This window comes from Cervus elaphus, chromosome 14, assembly GCF_910594005.1.
Source record: "Cervus elaphus chromosome 14, mCerEla1.1, whole genome shotgun sequence".
NCBI classification, from domain to species: Eukaryota; Metazoa; Chordata; class Mammalia; order Artiodactyla; family Cervidae; genus Cervus; species Cervus elaphus.
Genome location: NC_057828.1, coordinates 56048991 through 56065157, shown reverse-complemented (window position 1 = coordinate 56065157; position 16167 = coordinate 56048991). Strand labels below are relative to the sequence as shown.

Here is a 16167-nt window from a genome sequence, read left to right as displayed (position 1 = left end):
TCACATACTTTGTAGTTTTTTGATTTTACTAGTTAGGCTTTCTAAACAGAAACTTAGAAGCATTCCATATGCTATTTTTAAAGTCTCTCCCAGGTGTCTCAGCGGTAAAGAGACTGCCTGCCAATGCAGGAGACAAAGGTTCAATCCCTGGGTCAGGAGGATCCCCTGGAGTAGGAAATGGCAACCCACTCCAATATTCTTTCTTGGGAAATCCCATTGCCAGAGGAGCCTGATGGGATTCAGTCCATGGGGTCACAAAAGAACCTGACACAACTTATTGACTGAAACAAAAACAACTGCGTATGAAGTGTTCCTTTCACTGAACTCCTTTCCAAAGCAGTATTGTTTCAGGAATGAAAGTGGGGGTGCAGGAGAATGATCAGATCCCAGGTCACATAAGAGTCTCTGGCAAGGACTCAAAACATGTGGCTTTTGGTGTCATGCAGGAAAGAATTCAAGAATGAGCCTTAGTAAAGAGAAAGAAGGTTTATAAAGGCCCACACTCCATAGAGAGAGAGTGGACCATCATGGAAAGCAAGAGAGGCACCAGGTTTGTCAATTTTTATAGGGGCACGCAATTTTATAGGCTAATGAGTGGGAGGAGTATTCCAGCTATCTTGGAGCAATAAAATATTAGTCAATCAGTTGTGTCTGACTCTTTGCAACCCCATGGACTATAGTCTGCCAGGCTCCTCTGTCCATGCAATTCTCCAGGCAAGAACACTTGAGTGGATAGCCATTCCTTTCTCCAGGGGATCTTCCCGACCCAGGGATTGAACCCAGGCCTCCTGCATTGTGGACAGATTCTTTTACCATCTGAGCCACCAGGGAAGCCCCTTTCATCTTGGGGAAGGGATGGGGATTTCTGGGAATTGGACCGCTGCCCACTTTTTGACCATTAATGTTCATTCTTGGAACCATCATGGCAGCTGGGTTGTGCTACAATGAGCTATACTGAGGATCAAGGGCAAGTGCAACTTGAGTCCATCATCCTGGACCTGGTTCTTACTAATCAGTTTATGTCCTGTCCTTCTTTTAAAGGTTGTGCCTTGCCCCTTACCTGTCTCAGTAATTCTTATATATGTAAAGAAAGAATGTGTAAAAATGTACATCTCAAAGCTTTCCAGCTCAAATATACTCCCACATCTTAATAACACTCTTAGTTACATGGCTTCTGTAATGTCTCATTTTAAAATTTTAAAGTGAAAACCATCTTTTCATTCACTTTGTGGTACTGATCTCAACTTTTGGAGAGGAACCACATCAGAGATGATACTGCTTCCTTTTAGTCACTCCTTTTAATTTCTAAACACAACCCAGAGAAAAGTCTTCTAAATTTCCTTCTTCCCCAAGAGAAGGGAAAAAAACCCTACATTTTACACTATTTGCGTTACTCACATTATCCCTCTACGGACGTTCAGCTCCAACTAACCAGCCCTCACTCTGACCTCTTAAATGTGATTTTGACCTGATGTCTTCAGAGAGGTCTTGACCTAAGACTGGAGAACCATTCACATCCCCAAAGGACTTCCCTTTACTTCCTGAGTAGTTTCTGATCTCCACTTGTCAAACATAACACCTGAGGGACAACTGACAGAGGTGGATACTTTTATTTTGTTTCCTTCAGGAACAACACTACCGTCTTCATAAAGCAATTTTAATTCTGGGACATTTTGATAATTTTTTATGACTGAAGATCCCCAAAACAATGGTGCTTCAAAGTTTTGTTTTTTCTGTCACAAAGGGATAACCCCTTTCCTGTCTCGCACCCAGGACTATTACTATGAATATTAGTAAAGCCAAATCTATATTTGTGGGTGAGTCAAGAAATCCAATACCCCTCCCTCATTCTTTATCCTTCCTGAGTCAAATCTGATTCAATCAATTCCTCTGAAGGTAACAAAGATCCAATCAGGATTAACCCAATAGACAGTCTGAAATCTAATCAGGTATCACTTTCTGATTGGCAGTTAGTTGTTGAAAAGAAGTAAGATGTGATTAGAAAGGTCTGTATAAGGCTTAGACACCAAAGAGATGCAGAATCTTCAGGATTCCAGAGTCACCACCGGGGTTCTCAAGTCAGCAGGTTCATTCCCTGTCTGGGAACTAAGACACCCCATGCCATGCTGCCAAAATTGAAAAATAGAGATAAATGAATAAAAATTATTTATTTTCATATATACCGATTAAAGATTTTGGTTTTACCTTGAACGTAGTTTTGACTTAATCCCAAATATTTGATAGGTGCTTTTTAAATGTCTTAACAAAGCAGATGCTCTTTTTAGTGAAAAACATCTTTGGAATTTCATTTCTTTTTTAAAATTTTTTCTCTTCTTTTTTGAAATTTTATTTCTTGAAATTTAAAATGTTTAGCTTGAGCACAAACAGCCTTCATTCCAGGGATATCTCTTACTCTTTATCAGCTCAGTGAACTGTAGGAACTGAGGATAAAGGCTATATTGGGCCACATGATGCTCCTATTCCCATAGTCTCAAGGCTCTAAGTGATACATTAAAAAATTTCCCCCTAAAAAAGATGAATCTCAGCCTTTAGCACATGGTACCCACTTCCCAGTGATACATGATTAAGCAAAGCAGTGGATGGAAATGGACGGATAGTGGTTGGGTTTCTCCCTTCTTGCTACTTGTGAGATCATACTCTAGTGCCCATAGGGGTAGAGCTATGGCTTTGTGCCCACTGAGTCCAGAGTGTAATTGGGACTAACAGGCACTTGCACTACTGCCAAGGCAGTGACCTTTGTCTGAGAAGATTCCTCTGAGGAGTGGGGACACAGAGGTATGTTCTTGCTTGGCCTGAGAAGGATGCCTTGTTCTCTGGAAGTTTCCAGAGGATTTCTTTTGTAGCAGAGTCAGATCAGTATGAGTCTTTGGGCCCCACCCAGACTCCTGGGCCTGGCAGCTATAAGCCTGCTAAGGAATGAGGACTTGGCCATGAGTGCTTTGGAGTTTCTGCCCATTGAGCTCTTGCCCCCACTCTTCATGGAAGCCTTCTATGGGAGTCACAGTAAGACTCTGAAGACCATGGTGCATGCCTGGCCTTTTGTCCGCCTGCCTCTGGGAAGCCTGATGGAGCTGCCTCATCTGATAACCTTACAAGCAGTACTGGATGGATTTGATGTCCTGCTTGCCCAGAAGGAGCGCCCCAGGTGAGTCTAATCCAGGTAGCCTGGAAGGTTACTAGACATCCAGAAGAGACAGCTGGGGTCATAGAGTGAATGGTCAAGGGATGGACCGGAGGCTTCTGATGATGTCAATGAAGAATTTCAGAGGCCTTGACCACTGCTGAGCCCTCTTTGAGAAATGCCTTCTGGAAGTGTGGGGGAAGGTGCAGGGAAACCTGAAAGAACATGTCCCAGCCTCTTCCCGGGGATTCTTAAGGATTGTAGAAGTAGAAAATCAAGAAGGATGATAGGGGCAAAGGAGATAGAGGAAAGTGAGGCAGTATCCATACTGAAGAGGAAGAGGGCAAGGCAGCAGGTAATGTCAGGAATCTGAAGTAAAAACTCAGGTGAGAAGTCTTAGTGTTGCCTATATTCTGAGACTGTGGTTTCATTCAGTTTGGATTTTAAACCATTGCTGCCCATCTGCTGTTTCCCCACAGGAGGTGCAAACTGCGGGTGTTGGATTTAAGGAATACCGGCCAGAACTTCTGGAGCATGTGGTCTGGAGACATAGAGCACATGTCCTCAAGCTCACTGACGGCACCAGTTCCTGAGGACAGGTCAAGGACAGAGCAGCCCTTGGTTCCCTTGGAGGTGTTTGTAGAGATGAGCCTCAAGGAATGGGCCATGGATGAGTTCCTCACCTACCTCATGAGGTGGGCAGAACAGAGAAAAGATTCCATACATCTGTGCTGTAAGAAGCTGAAGATCTTTGGGATGCCTGTGGAAAATATTATGAAGGTCCTGAGTGTGGTGCAGCTGGACTGTATCCAGGATATAGAAGTCAACCAGAACTGGCATCTGTCCAGCCTGGCCACATTTGCTCCTCTCCTGGGCCAGATGAGTAACGTGCAGAGATTCATACTTTCTGTCTCTGAGGAGCAGGAACAGCATGTTGTTGTCCAGTTTACCTCTCAGTTCCTCAAGCTGCACCACCTCCGGGATCTCTGTCTGGAATCTCCCTTCTTCCTGTCAGGCCACCTGGACCAGATGCTCAGGTGAGGGAGGCAGCACTGGTTGAGAAACAGCAAACACAACACTACCATGTCAAGTGCACTGTCTTATTTTATGCTCTATCCTGAAGTGTGGTAACACAGAGCTACCGAAATCAAGGCAGAGGAACAAATGGATAGGGACTCCGGAAAGGGATACCAATCTAGGGAGCTATAGACTATGGGACTGGAATGTACCAAAGAACAGTTTGAGGTTTCTACTTTAGGAGGAGATATCTATGTCCAGACAACATAGGAAAACAAGTGGAAAGGGTCTTGAGGAGGGACCTGAGCATTTCTGAATTTCTCTGCAAGTCTGTGGCCACAGACTCGAGCCTCTCTCAAATTCCCTGTCTCTAAAATGTTTTTTTGTGCTTCAGATAAGTTAGTTAATATATGGAAAATGCATGGTTCTGGAGATGATGATAATAGAGCAGGAGCCAAAGGGACAGTAGAAAGTGGCAGATCATCTGCAGATGACACAGGGACATAAATGAGCCCCTGCAGACTGGAAACCTCAGTTGATATTGTGGGAAATTACCCAGGTTTTTTTTTTATTCATGTAACCCAGGTACCTCACCCAGCCTGAGATATGAGTGCCTGAGCCCAAGCAAAGACAGAAGAAAGCCTGAGATGAAAGTATCTTTTACCTTCTCTTCCGATACTAAAATTCAGAGATGCCTGCACTTGATTTAGACATGATGTCAGGCTCTCCCTCTGAGCAGGTTCTAGATATTCCATTATGTTCATTCACCCTTATAAGAAAGTAGAGTATGTTACACCCTGCTTGACAGATTAGGAAAGAGAGATTTCAAGGTTCTATGTACTTGACTCAGTCACACAGTGAAGGTGAAATAACTCAGGCTAAAATGAGACTGGGCATGTTGGATATTGACCTTTATTTGACGGTCAGAATGACCTTGGCCTTGGGAAAATCACTTGTCTCTCACCTGGAGGTCACCTGCCTCCCCAGTTTCTCAGACCTAATTGTCCTTTCTTTACAGGTGTCTGGTGAGCCCCTTGGATAACCTCGCGATAACTTACTGCCTCCTTACAGAATCAGACTTGACCCACCTATCCCAGTGCCCAAGCATCAGTCAGCTAAAAGGCCTGGATCTGAGTGGGGTCACCCTGGTTGACTTTAGTCCTGAGCTCCTTCAAGTTCTGCTGGAGCAAGTTGCAGATACCCTCCAGGAATTGGATTTAAATCAGTGTGAGATCATGGACTCCCATATCGAGGCCATCCTGGCTGCTCTGAACCACTGCTCCCAGCTCAGGTCCCTCAGCCTGTGTGGGAACTCCCTCTCCATGGTGGCCATGGAGAAGCTGCTGCGTCACACCTCAGGGCTGCCCAGTTTAAGTCATGAGTTTTACCCAGCCCCTCTGGAGAACAGCTCTCAGGCAGTTCTTTCAGAAGAGAGACTTGCCCAGCTTCGAGCTGAGCTTTTGGAGATTCTGAGAGACTTGGGACATCCCAGGACCATCTGGCTTAACACCATCTTCTTTGCTTCCTATGGCTACAACGACTACTCCCATTTAGAAATTATTGAATACAACCCTGCCTAGTTGGGTGCACCTATCAAAAGCTTTCTTCTGGGCACTTGAAAGCTGAAATCTATGACACAGGTACGTCGTAAAGGGAAACCAGACCCATGGTTTCAGACATTTGTTCTGTGTGAATGAGAAAAGAAAAAGTGAGCCAGTGAATTTGCAGAAGGAAATGTTGACCTGGAGAGCTGATGCGACTTTTGGGGATATGTGTCCCACAGAGTTAGAAATGTGAACCAAAATGATTTAGGGGGATTTGAGCTTGAGAAACATAAGTTAAAGTTATCTCTAGTGGATGATTATAAAGAAATGGTCAGAAATAAAAAGACCCCTCATGTAAACCTACTGCTATCCTGCATGAAATATCCTGTTTTCTCAGTTTTATATCTTGGAAATCTCCAGAGAGTGACAAAATTTAAAAAGGCGTGGAGTTGTCTATGACCTGAAACCTTAGCATTCCTGCAAGTTCTTTTTTCTATCTAGGGCATCTCTTACCTCCTTGCTTGTTTCCGTGTCTGTTCATCGGGTTAATACACGCAAAGGGGAACATACTCAGTGGCCAATGAGCCAGTGGAGTGAAGAGCTCTTGCCAGAGTCCTCACTGCTGACACAGGTCATGACCCTGGGCATGAGCAGTCCTCATGGTTCTCCTGGAGGGTCCATAAATCTTAGTTCCTGGCCTTTGTGTGTGTTGAGAAAGGGTTTGACTATATAAGGCAAACCCTCTAGTTCTGGGAGGGGCAGTCCAAACTATGAATAATCTGGAGACTCTGGTCCTCACCAAACCATGCCTGTCATGGCTGGGTAGTGGTCCTTCTTGAATTAATCTAGTTGTGCACATCCAAATTCATTTTAATAAAATGCTAAAAGAGTACAGGCATTTATCATGGTTTTAGTATTTCTATGCCACATGTAAAAATTTATGTCCTTTAGAGAGTAGGTCATGTCAATGAGAGATTTACAAAATTCCCGTAACACCTGTTTCTCACCATCAGGAAAGACCAGCATGTTTTGCCATCAGATAATCAAGATGTATAACAAAACACCTGTGGGCATATGTGATCTCCTTGCCTGTGGTAAGACATGGTATAGCCAATAGGTTTGTTCTCGTTCTTCAGTTGCTGAGTCATGTCCAACTCTTTGCAGCCCCATGAACTGCAGCATGCCAGACTTCTCCATCCTTTATTATCTCCCAGAGTTTGCTCAAACTCACATCCATTGAGTTGGTGATGCCATCCAGTCATCTCATCCTCTGTTATTCCCTTCTCCTCTTGCCCTCGATCTTCCTCAGCATCAGGGTCTTTTCCAGTGAGTCAGCTCTTCACAGCAGGTGGCCAAATTATTGAAGCTTCAGCTTCAGCATCAATCTTTCCAGTGAATATTCATGGCTGATTTCCTTTAGGATTGACTGATGTGATCTCCCTGCAGTCCAAGGAACTCTCAAGAGTCTTCTCCAACACCACAGTTCAAAAGCATCAATTCTTTGGCACTCAGTTTTCTTTATGGTCCAGCTCTCACAGTGGTACATGATTTCCCTTCTCCAGGGGATCTTTCTGACCCAGGGATGGAACCTGGGTCTTCTGCATTGCAGGCAGATTCTTTTTCTGAGCCACCAGGTAAGCCAACCAATAGGGGTCAATAGATCATTGAGCAACATGGCAGTTGGGGTTGCCCTGCTCAGTCAAAAACCCCCATATAACTTTCAGTCTGCCCTCCATACCCTCATTTCCACATCCTTGCATTCCACCATCTGCAGATCCTGCAGAACTATATTTATTCTTGAAAAAATCTGCATGTAAATGAATCTGAGCAGTTCAAATTCATGGTTCCAGGGCAATGTGCATATATAGGGATATATTAGAGATTTATTATGGGAACAGGCTTTCATGGTTGCTGATGCTGAGAAGTCCCACAATCTGCTGTCTGTAAGCTAGAGAACAAGCAAAGCCAGTGCTATAACTCAGACTGAGGATTAAGACTGAAAACCAGTTAAGCTGATAGTGTTACTCCAAGTCTGAGGCTGAAGACCTGAGAAACAAGGGGACCACTGTTTTAAGTTTCAGAGTATGGAGGCTCAAGATAGAAGCTTCAATGTTCCTGGGTAAGAAGACCCAGGAGAGAATTTGCCTTCTTGTTTCATTCACACCCCAAGGACTAGATGATGCCCACCCATGTTGGTGACAGTAAATCTCTTTACTCAGTCTACTGATTCCAATGTGCTTCTTTATCCAGAAACACTCTACCAAAAACACCCAGAATTCAAGGTTTACTAGTGATCTAGGTATCCCTTTGCAAGAACCAATGTCCACACACACAAAAATCTATCCATCTCCCTGACCCTAAACAAAGGGCACTCATAAGAAGGCTTCCTGCTGAGGCTTCAGGGATTGGTGTAATTGGCTCAGAGGGGGACATGATATAGGGGTGACAGAACCTTAGGCAAGAACCTCAGTTTCTCCATGAAGTGATAATAATGTTGGACACCCACCTTATGGGATATTTGTAGAATCCAATGAGATGATGCACTTGAGGGCTTAGCACTGGATCTGGCATAGAGTAAAAGTTCAATAAATGCATCTTTTCTTTCTTTTTCCCCCCTAGTAGACACCCCCAGGACTCTTGATCCCTCCAGTCTATCCTTTATTGCTTATAAGACCAGGAGAACAAGACTTGGACCTGAAGTGGGTCTCAATTTTTACATGTGGCCACCCAGATGATGCCACCCAGCTGAAGATATTAAGAAGAGATGGCAAGAATACACAGAAGAACTATACAAAAAAGATCTTAATGACCTAGATAACCATGATGGTGTGATCACTCACCTAGAGCCAGAAATCCTGGACTGTGAAGTCAAGTGGAACTTAGGACACATCTCTATGGTCTAAGCTAGTGGAGGTAATGGAATTCCAGCTGAGCTGTTTCAAATCCTAAAAGATAATGCTGTGAAGGTGTTGTACTAAATATGCCAGCAAATTTGGAAAACTCAACAGTGGCCACAGGACTGGAAAAGGTCAGTTTCATTCCAATCCCAAAGAAAGCAATGCCAAAGAGTGTTCAAACTACCACACAATTGCACTCTTCACATGCTAGCAAGGTCATTCTCAAAATGCTTCAAGCTAGACTTCAACAGTACATGAACTGAGAACTTCCAGATGTCCAAGCTGGATTTAGAGAAGGCAGAGGAACCAGAAATCAAATTGCCAACTTCTATTGGATCATAGATAAAGCAAGAGAATTTCAGGAAAACACTTACTTCTGTTTCATTGACTATGCTAAGGCCTTTTACTGTGTGGATCATAACAAACTATGGACAATTCTTAAAGAGAAGGGAATACCAGACCACCTGACCTGCATTGTGAGAAATCTGTATGCAGGTCAAAAAACAACAGTTAGAACTGGACCTGGAACAACAGACTGGTTCCAAGTTGGGAAAGGAGTACATCAAGGCTGCACATTGCCACCTTGCTTAATTAACTTATATGCAGAATACATCATGAGAAATGCCAGACTGGATGAAGCACAAACTGAAATCAAGACTGCTGGGAGAAATATCAATAACCTCAGATATGCAGATGATACCACCCTATGGAAGAAAGTGAAGAGGAATTAAAGAGCCTCTTGATAAAGGTGAAAGAGGAGAGTGAAAAAGCTGGCTTAACTCAACATTCAAAAAGCTAAGGTCATGGTATCCCGTCCCATCACTTCATGACACATAGATGGGGAAACATTGGAAACAGCGACAAACTTTATGTCTTGGGCTCCTAAATCACTGTGAACGGTGAAATTTAAAGTCCCTTGCCCTTTGGAAGAAAAGCTATGACCAACTTAGACAGCATATTAAAACCCAGAGACAGTACTTTGCCAACAAAGGTCCATCTAGTCAAAGTTATGGTTTTTCCAGTCGTCACGTATGGATGTGAGAGTTGGACCACAAAGAAGGCTGAGCACCAAAGAACTGATGCTTTTTGTGGTGTTGGAGAAGACTCTTGAGAGTCCCTTGAACTGCAAGGAGACCAAACCAGTCAGTCCTAAAGGAAATCAACCCTGAATATTCATTGGAAAGCCTGATGCTGAAGCTGAAGTTCCAATAATTTGGCCACCTGATGCAAAGAGCCGACTCATTAGAAAAGACTCTGATACTGGGAAACATTGAAGGCAGGAGAAGATGGGGATGACAGAGGATGAGATGGTTGGATGACATCACCAACTCAATGCACATGAGTATGAGCAAGCTCTGGGAGTTGGTGAACAACAGGGAAACCTGGTGTGCTGCAGTCCATGGGGTTGCAAACAGTCAGACATGACTGAATGACAGAACAACAACAACACCCACTCAATGGACATAAGAAAACTCTGGAAGACAGTGAAGGACAGGGAAGCCTGGCTCACTGCAGTCCATGGGGTTGCATAGAGTCAGACACAACTGAGTGACTGAACAACAATAACCCAGGTGACTCAGTGGTTAAGAATCTGCCTGCCAGTGTAGGAGATGCAGGAGATGGGAGTTCGATCTCAGGGTCAGGAAGATCCCCTGGAGTAGAAAATGGCAACCTACTCCAGTATTCTTGCCTGAAAAATTCCATGGACAGAGGAACTTGACGGGCTACATCGCACGGGATTGCAAGGAGTGAAGCCCAACTGAGCATGCAAGCACAGTGCATCAAAGTTTCATGAGTCACTCAAGCTGCTCTAGCAGCCAATGGAGGGAGGGAGAGCAGGGGGCATAGGAGAGACTGGAGGCATCTCTAGTGATAGACGTTCTGAGCCTCAAGTCTCCTATGCCATCTGCTGTAGATAGGTCAGAAGATATTAAGCAATTTGGCAAGCAGGACTGTATATTTCAGTATTTTTTTTTAATCTGACATTATGTAAATGTTATTTGAGTACAAATATTTGCACTGTGACTTATATATAATATTACATATGTAAGTATTCTTTTAAAAGTATAAAGTATATATAGTACTTTTAAAGAATGCATGTAGGTTTTTTAAAAATATTTAACTAGGTTTGATGCCTCAAAACAAATGAGACTTTAAACCTGACGTTAAAGGTCAATGATCAAGAATTATTTTCTTAAAAATATTTAGAATAATAAAATTCTAGAACTGGATTTCAATTATATATATATTTTTTTAAGTAGACTACTTTTTAGAGCAGATTTTCATTCACAGTAAGTCAAGCAGAAAGGACAGAGAATTTCAATTTACCTCTTGCCCCCACCAAGCATATAGCCTCACCCACTATGAACAATCCCCACTGGGTTGGTAATTGTGATAACTGATGAACCTACAATGACACATCATATCACACAAAGTCCACAGTTTACATTAAAGTTCACTCTTGGTGTTGTATATTCCTTGAGTTTGGTCAAATGTTTAATGACATGTATCCATCATTGTAACATCATACAGACCAGTTTCACTGCCCAGAAACCCTCTTGGCTCTGGCTACTCATCCCTCCCCCGCCCCCCCGCCCCGAGCCCTGGCAACCACTGACCTTTTTGCTGTCCCCAGACTTTCACCTTCCCCAAAATATAATATAATTGAAATCATACAGTAAGTAACCTTTTCAGATTGACTTCTTTCACTTAGTAATAGACATTTAAGTTTCCTCCATGTCTTTTCATATTCTGTATATATTGCAGCTTATTCATTCACCTCTTGAAGGACATCTTGGTCGCTTGCAAGTTTTGGTAATTCTGAATAAAGCAACAATAAGCCTCTGTGTGCATGTTTGGTATAGACATAAGATTTCAACTCATTTGGGTGGATATCAAGGAGTGAGATTTCTGGATGAGGGCATGGGTTACAGTTTTTGCTTTTTTCCTTTCAATCTCATCTCTTAGACAGAGATTGTCCCATAGGGCAGGGACCGGGTCTGTATTACCCTGTGGTCCCACAGCTGAACACTGACTCCATTGTGGCAGTAAATGCTTACACTTCATGATTCATGGAAATCTTTATCATCAGTTTATAGACAAATGTTATCATTCACTAAAATGTAAATTTTGGGAAGCTCATTGTTAGTTGGCTACCAATAGTTTAAGTAAGTTGCATTTGGAAGAAATAACACTTGTGCTTCTGTGGTCATTACATTTGTACGTGTAAACTGTACATGGAGAAAAGCTTCCCATTTGTTTTCCTCACTAGTGCTGGCTTCGGCCAAGTAATACAGCAAAATATCCTCAACACAAAACATCCCAATAATACAGACAGAACAAGCTTCTTCCTGAAATTCCTCTTCATCCCAGGCCCCTCTCCAGAGGGTTCTATTTAGTGTATCTCCTGTGAATTTTTCCGGACGTTCTGTACATTGTATGTGCATGTGGAAATGGCTGGATTCATCTTCTCTTATAGAAAATGTGTTTTCATGTAGCTTTGATTGTCTTCTTTTAAGAAAAATTTTAAAGCCAGGTCTTTAAACCTCTGTCCTCATTTGTATTAGCAGAGCTATAGTATTTAAGAATAAGAATGGTCCACAATTTGCCTCTTGCCTGTTTATATAAATTTAGATTGTTCAAATATTTAGGATACTATCAATCACAGACTAAAAAAAACCTTGTACTCACTAAAATTTCTCTATAGATTTTAAATGTTTTCTCACTGTATCAGATTCTAAAAGCTCATGTGCATGAAAGTCCCATCCCCTCCCAGAGTCTATCATTCCCCCCTGCAATCTTGCCCCAGTGCCACTGTCACCCACCGCCTTCCTAACACATTTCCTTTTCCCATTCGCCTTGAACAGATATCTGAAACCCTGGGTCTGTGTTACCTTCATGATGTCCCCAAGTTCTCTATTTACATTTCAAGGTGCTCAGCAGAAAGCTTCTGATAGAGGCAACCCCCTAGGCAGGGGCAGGACAGCTGTATACGATGGGCTCCATGTGATGGCATACAGCCTCCCCACAGCGAGGACAGGGGCTGAGGCTAATCCAGGTGATCCTGGGACGTCCCAAGTCTCTCAGAATCTCCAACAGCTGAGCCCGAAGCTGGGCAAGTCTCGCTTCCAGGAGAACACCCCGAGGTCTGTAAGTCTCCTGAGGGGCAGGATAATGCTCTTGCCTTAAACAGGGCAGCACAGCGGTGTGTCGCAGCAGCTTCTCCATGCCGGCTGTGGACAGGAGGTTCCCACACAGGCTGAAGGACCTGAGCCGGGAGCAGCGGCTCAGGGCAGGCAGGAAGGCCTCCAGCTGGGAGTCAATGATCCGACACACATCGAAGTCCAGTTCCTGCATGGTGGCTGCGACTTTCTCCAGCAGAACTTGGAGGAGCTCGGGCCGAAAGTCAGTCATGGTGACACTGCTCAGATCCAGGCTCTTTAGCTGACTGATGTCTGGGCTCTGGCACAGGTGGGTCAAGTCTGATTCTGTAAGCCAGCACTTGGTTATTGACAGGCTGTCCAAGGGGAACTTCAAGCACCTGGGGTGAGACCAAACAATTTGCTTTTGGAACCGGGTGCCAGGTTGCGCACAGCTGATAGACAAAAGGTCTCTACACAGACGAACGTTAGTCTGACCATCCATTGAGGGTCAACCCGCTGATTTTCCCCGCCTCATTCTAGTCTGAGCGCTGTCAGCCTCCCTGTGGCACCGAGTCCCTTCACAGGATCTCAAAGACACTCTCTCCTCATCTATCAAGCGGAGCACAACACACTCCACCTCCTTCTGAGGATGAGTGAAGACCATGGAATCCCAAGAACATGCCGTGAGGGGAGCCATAGAGCATCTCCTTCAAGTGTGGGCATCACTGAATATTAGTGTGGGGAGAGGAGATCTAACAGTGGTTTCGGGTAAGGCTTCCTTCAGCCGGAGGTGGAGCTCCAGATCCTACATCTCTGGCCAGGTGAGGCTCTAGGAAGACGTGCATAAGGAGCCAACTTTCGAGCCCCAAACCGTCTCTTACAGGCAGGGGATTTACAACAGGTTCACTGAGGGCAGCGACCTTGGGCGCACAGAGCTTCTCTTCAGGGATGCTTTGATCTGATGTCGCTTCCCCACTTCAGTGTCCTGGTCGCTTACCTATGTTGACCATTTTCACATAGATGCCTCCAAGGTAGGAGGAAATTACCAACTCTGGGATGCGCACATCCCACATACTACCCTCTGCCTCCTCACAGGAACGACTCTGTCCATTTAATCCCCTCCCTTGATTTGCCTGCTTGTGGGCCACCGCACCTAGGAGAGAGAAACGTGAGAGACGTGCTTTGGATGTTCTAATGTTGTGTTTACTCTTACCTAGCCAGCAGTCCACACTCAGCTGAGCATCTGGTCCAGGCAGCCTTCAAGGAAGGAAGGGGACTCCAGATGGAGATCCCGGAGGTGGCCCAGCCTCCAGAACTGGGAGGGAACGTGCAACACGTGATCGCGCTCCTGCTTCTTGAAGGCAGACATGTGAACGTGGGAGAGACAGAGTCTCTGCAAGTGACTCATCTCACCCAGGAAAGGAGCAAATGTGGCCAGGGTGGGAAAATTCCAGGTATAGCTGATAGACAATAGGTTTGTAGACAGGGGCTGTTTCTAATCCAGATGTTCCTTGGATTTCAAAGAGTCAGACTTATCTCAGTGACTAAGCACATGCACCAGTGATCATCATAGGCAGAAACATCCTCAACAAAATACTCACGGATATAATAGAAACCAACATAGCAATCAAAGGATCATACATTGTCATCAAGCAGGAATCACCCCAGGGATGCAATGGTTCTTCAATATATGCATATCAATCAATGTGACATTCTACATTAACTTACTAAAAGAAATAAAAATATTATCATCTCAATGGATATCTAACAATGTTTTCACAAAACTCTGTACCCCGTTATGATAAAAATGCAAAGATAAATGAAACGTAAATATTTAACCACACTCAGTAAGAAAAACCATGGACTCAAATCAGTAATATTGAAAAGTAAATAGAAGTTAACAACTGCCACCTTTTTACTGTTTGATAAAAGCTCTCAGAATTGTGGGCCTAATGGGAATTTACCTCAGCGCAATAAAAGAAATATATGACAAACTCAAGCAAATATCATTCTTAATGGTGAAAAACTGAAAACATTTCCTCAATTCTCAGGAAGAAGGCAAGGATGTGCACTCTGACTCTTATTGACATAGTTTTGGAAGTCCTAGCTATGGCAGTCAGTGAAGAAAAAGAAATCCAGTTTGTAAAAGACAGAGTGAAACTCTCACTGTTTGCATATGACATGATATATACATACTCATTCCTAAAGCTGCTACCAGATAACAACTAGAACTCATCAGTGAATTTAGAAATACTGGAGGATACAAAATTAATACACAGAAATCTGTTGCATTCCTATACATTAACAATTGAATATCAGAAAAAAAATTATGGAATCTATCCCATTTAACACTGCATAAAAATAGCTAGGAAGAAACCTATATAAGGAGGCAGAAGACCTGTACTCAGAAAACTGTAAGATACTGATGAAAAGAGTCAACGACAACACAAACAGATGCAGAGAGAGACCATGGACTTTTTTGGAAGAGTCAGTATTGTCAAATGATTATGCTACCCAAAGCAATCTATAGATTCAGTGTAATCCCTATCAAATTATCAATCACAGTTTTCACAGATTTAGAAACAAAAATTTTATAATTTGTGTGGAAACAAAAAAGGCCATGAATAAACAAAGCAACCTTGAGAAAGAAAAATGGAGTTGTACACATCTGGCTCCTTGACTTCAGACATTACAACAAAGCTACAGTAATCAAAACATTGTAGCACTGACCCAAAGACAGACACATAGCACAATGAAGCAGTATAGAAAGTCCAGTGATAAACCCATGCATCAATGGTCACCTAATCTATGGCAAAGAAAGCAAGAATATACAATGGAATAAAAGACACTCTCTTCAATAAGTGGTGCTGGGAAAACTGGACAGCATAGAAAGAATAAAATTCAAGCACTCACTAACATCAAACACAAAAATAAATTCAAAGTGGATTAAAGAACTAAAGGTTAAGTGCAAGGTGTTAGGGTCAAAAGTGTTTGTCTTTCAGTCGTGCCCAAGTCTTTGTGACCCGTGGACTGCAGCACACCAGGCTCCTTTTTCTGTGGGGTTTCCCAGGCAAGAATACTGGAGTGGGTTGCCATTTCCTTCTCCAGAGGATCTTACTGACCCAGAGATCGAACCTGGGTTTTCTGCACTACCGACATTTTTTACCAACTACCAGGGAAGCTACCAGGGAAGCCCAGATACCATAAATGCAAGCCTGGCTACTATAAAACTCTTGGAGGAAAGCAACACAACACCCTCTGACACAAATAGCAGCAAGATCTTTTTAGATTCACTTGGTGAGTAATGAAAGTAAAACAAAAATAAACAGATAGGACCTAATTAAACTTAAAAGTTCTTGCATAGCAAGGGAACCAAAGCAGAAAGACAACACACAGAAAGGGAGAAGATGTTTGCAAATGAAGCA

The 16167-nt window shown here is 43.3% G+C and overlaps 1 protein-coding gene across 1 annotated transcript; it reads left to right on the top strand.

The window, feature by feature from the left end:
• The first annotated feature begins 2951 nt into the window (after window positions 1-2951).
• On the top strand, window positions 2952-5739 carry LOC122707447 (PRAME family member 9/15-like). The gene is made up of 3 exons (XM_043922915.1): window positions 2952-3166; window positions 3622-4179; window positions 5178-5739. The coding sequence occupies exons 1-3, from the start codon at window positions 2952-2954 to the stop codon at window positions 5737-5739; spliced, it is 1335 nt and encodes a 444-aa protein (XP_043778850.1).
• The last annotated feature ends 10428 nt before the right edge of the window (window positions 5740-16167 follow it).

Excerpts from the sequence above, each read along its gene's own strand:
- LOC122707447 (XM_043922915.1), top strand. The coding sequence starts at position 2,952 with ATGAGTGCTTTGGAGTTTCTGCCCATTGAGCTCTTGCCCCCACTCTTC. Across the intron at positions 3,167-3,621 it reads GCCCAGAAGGAGCGCCCCAG|GAGGTGCAAACTGCGGGTGT; the intron begins GTGAGTCTAATC and ends GTTTCCCCACAG. Across the intron at positions 4,180-5,177 it reads CACCTGGACCAGATGCTCAG|GTGTCTGGTGAGCCCCTTGG; the intron begins GTGAGGGAGGCA and ends CTTTCTTTACAG.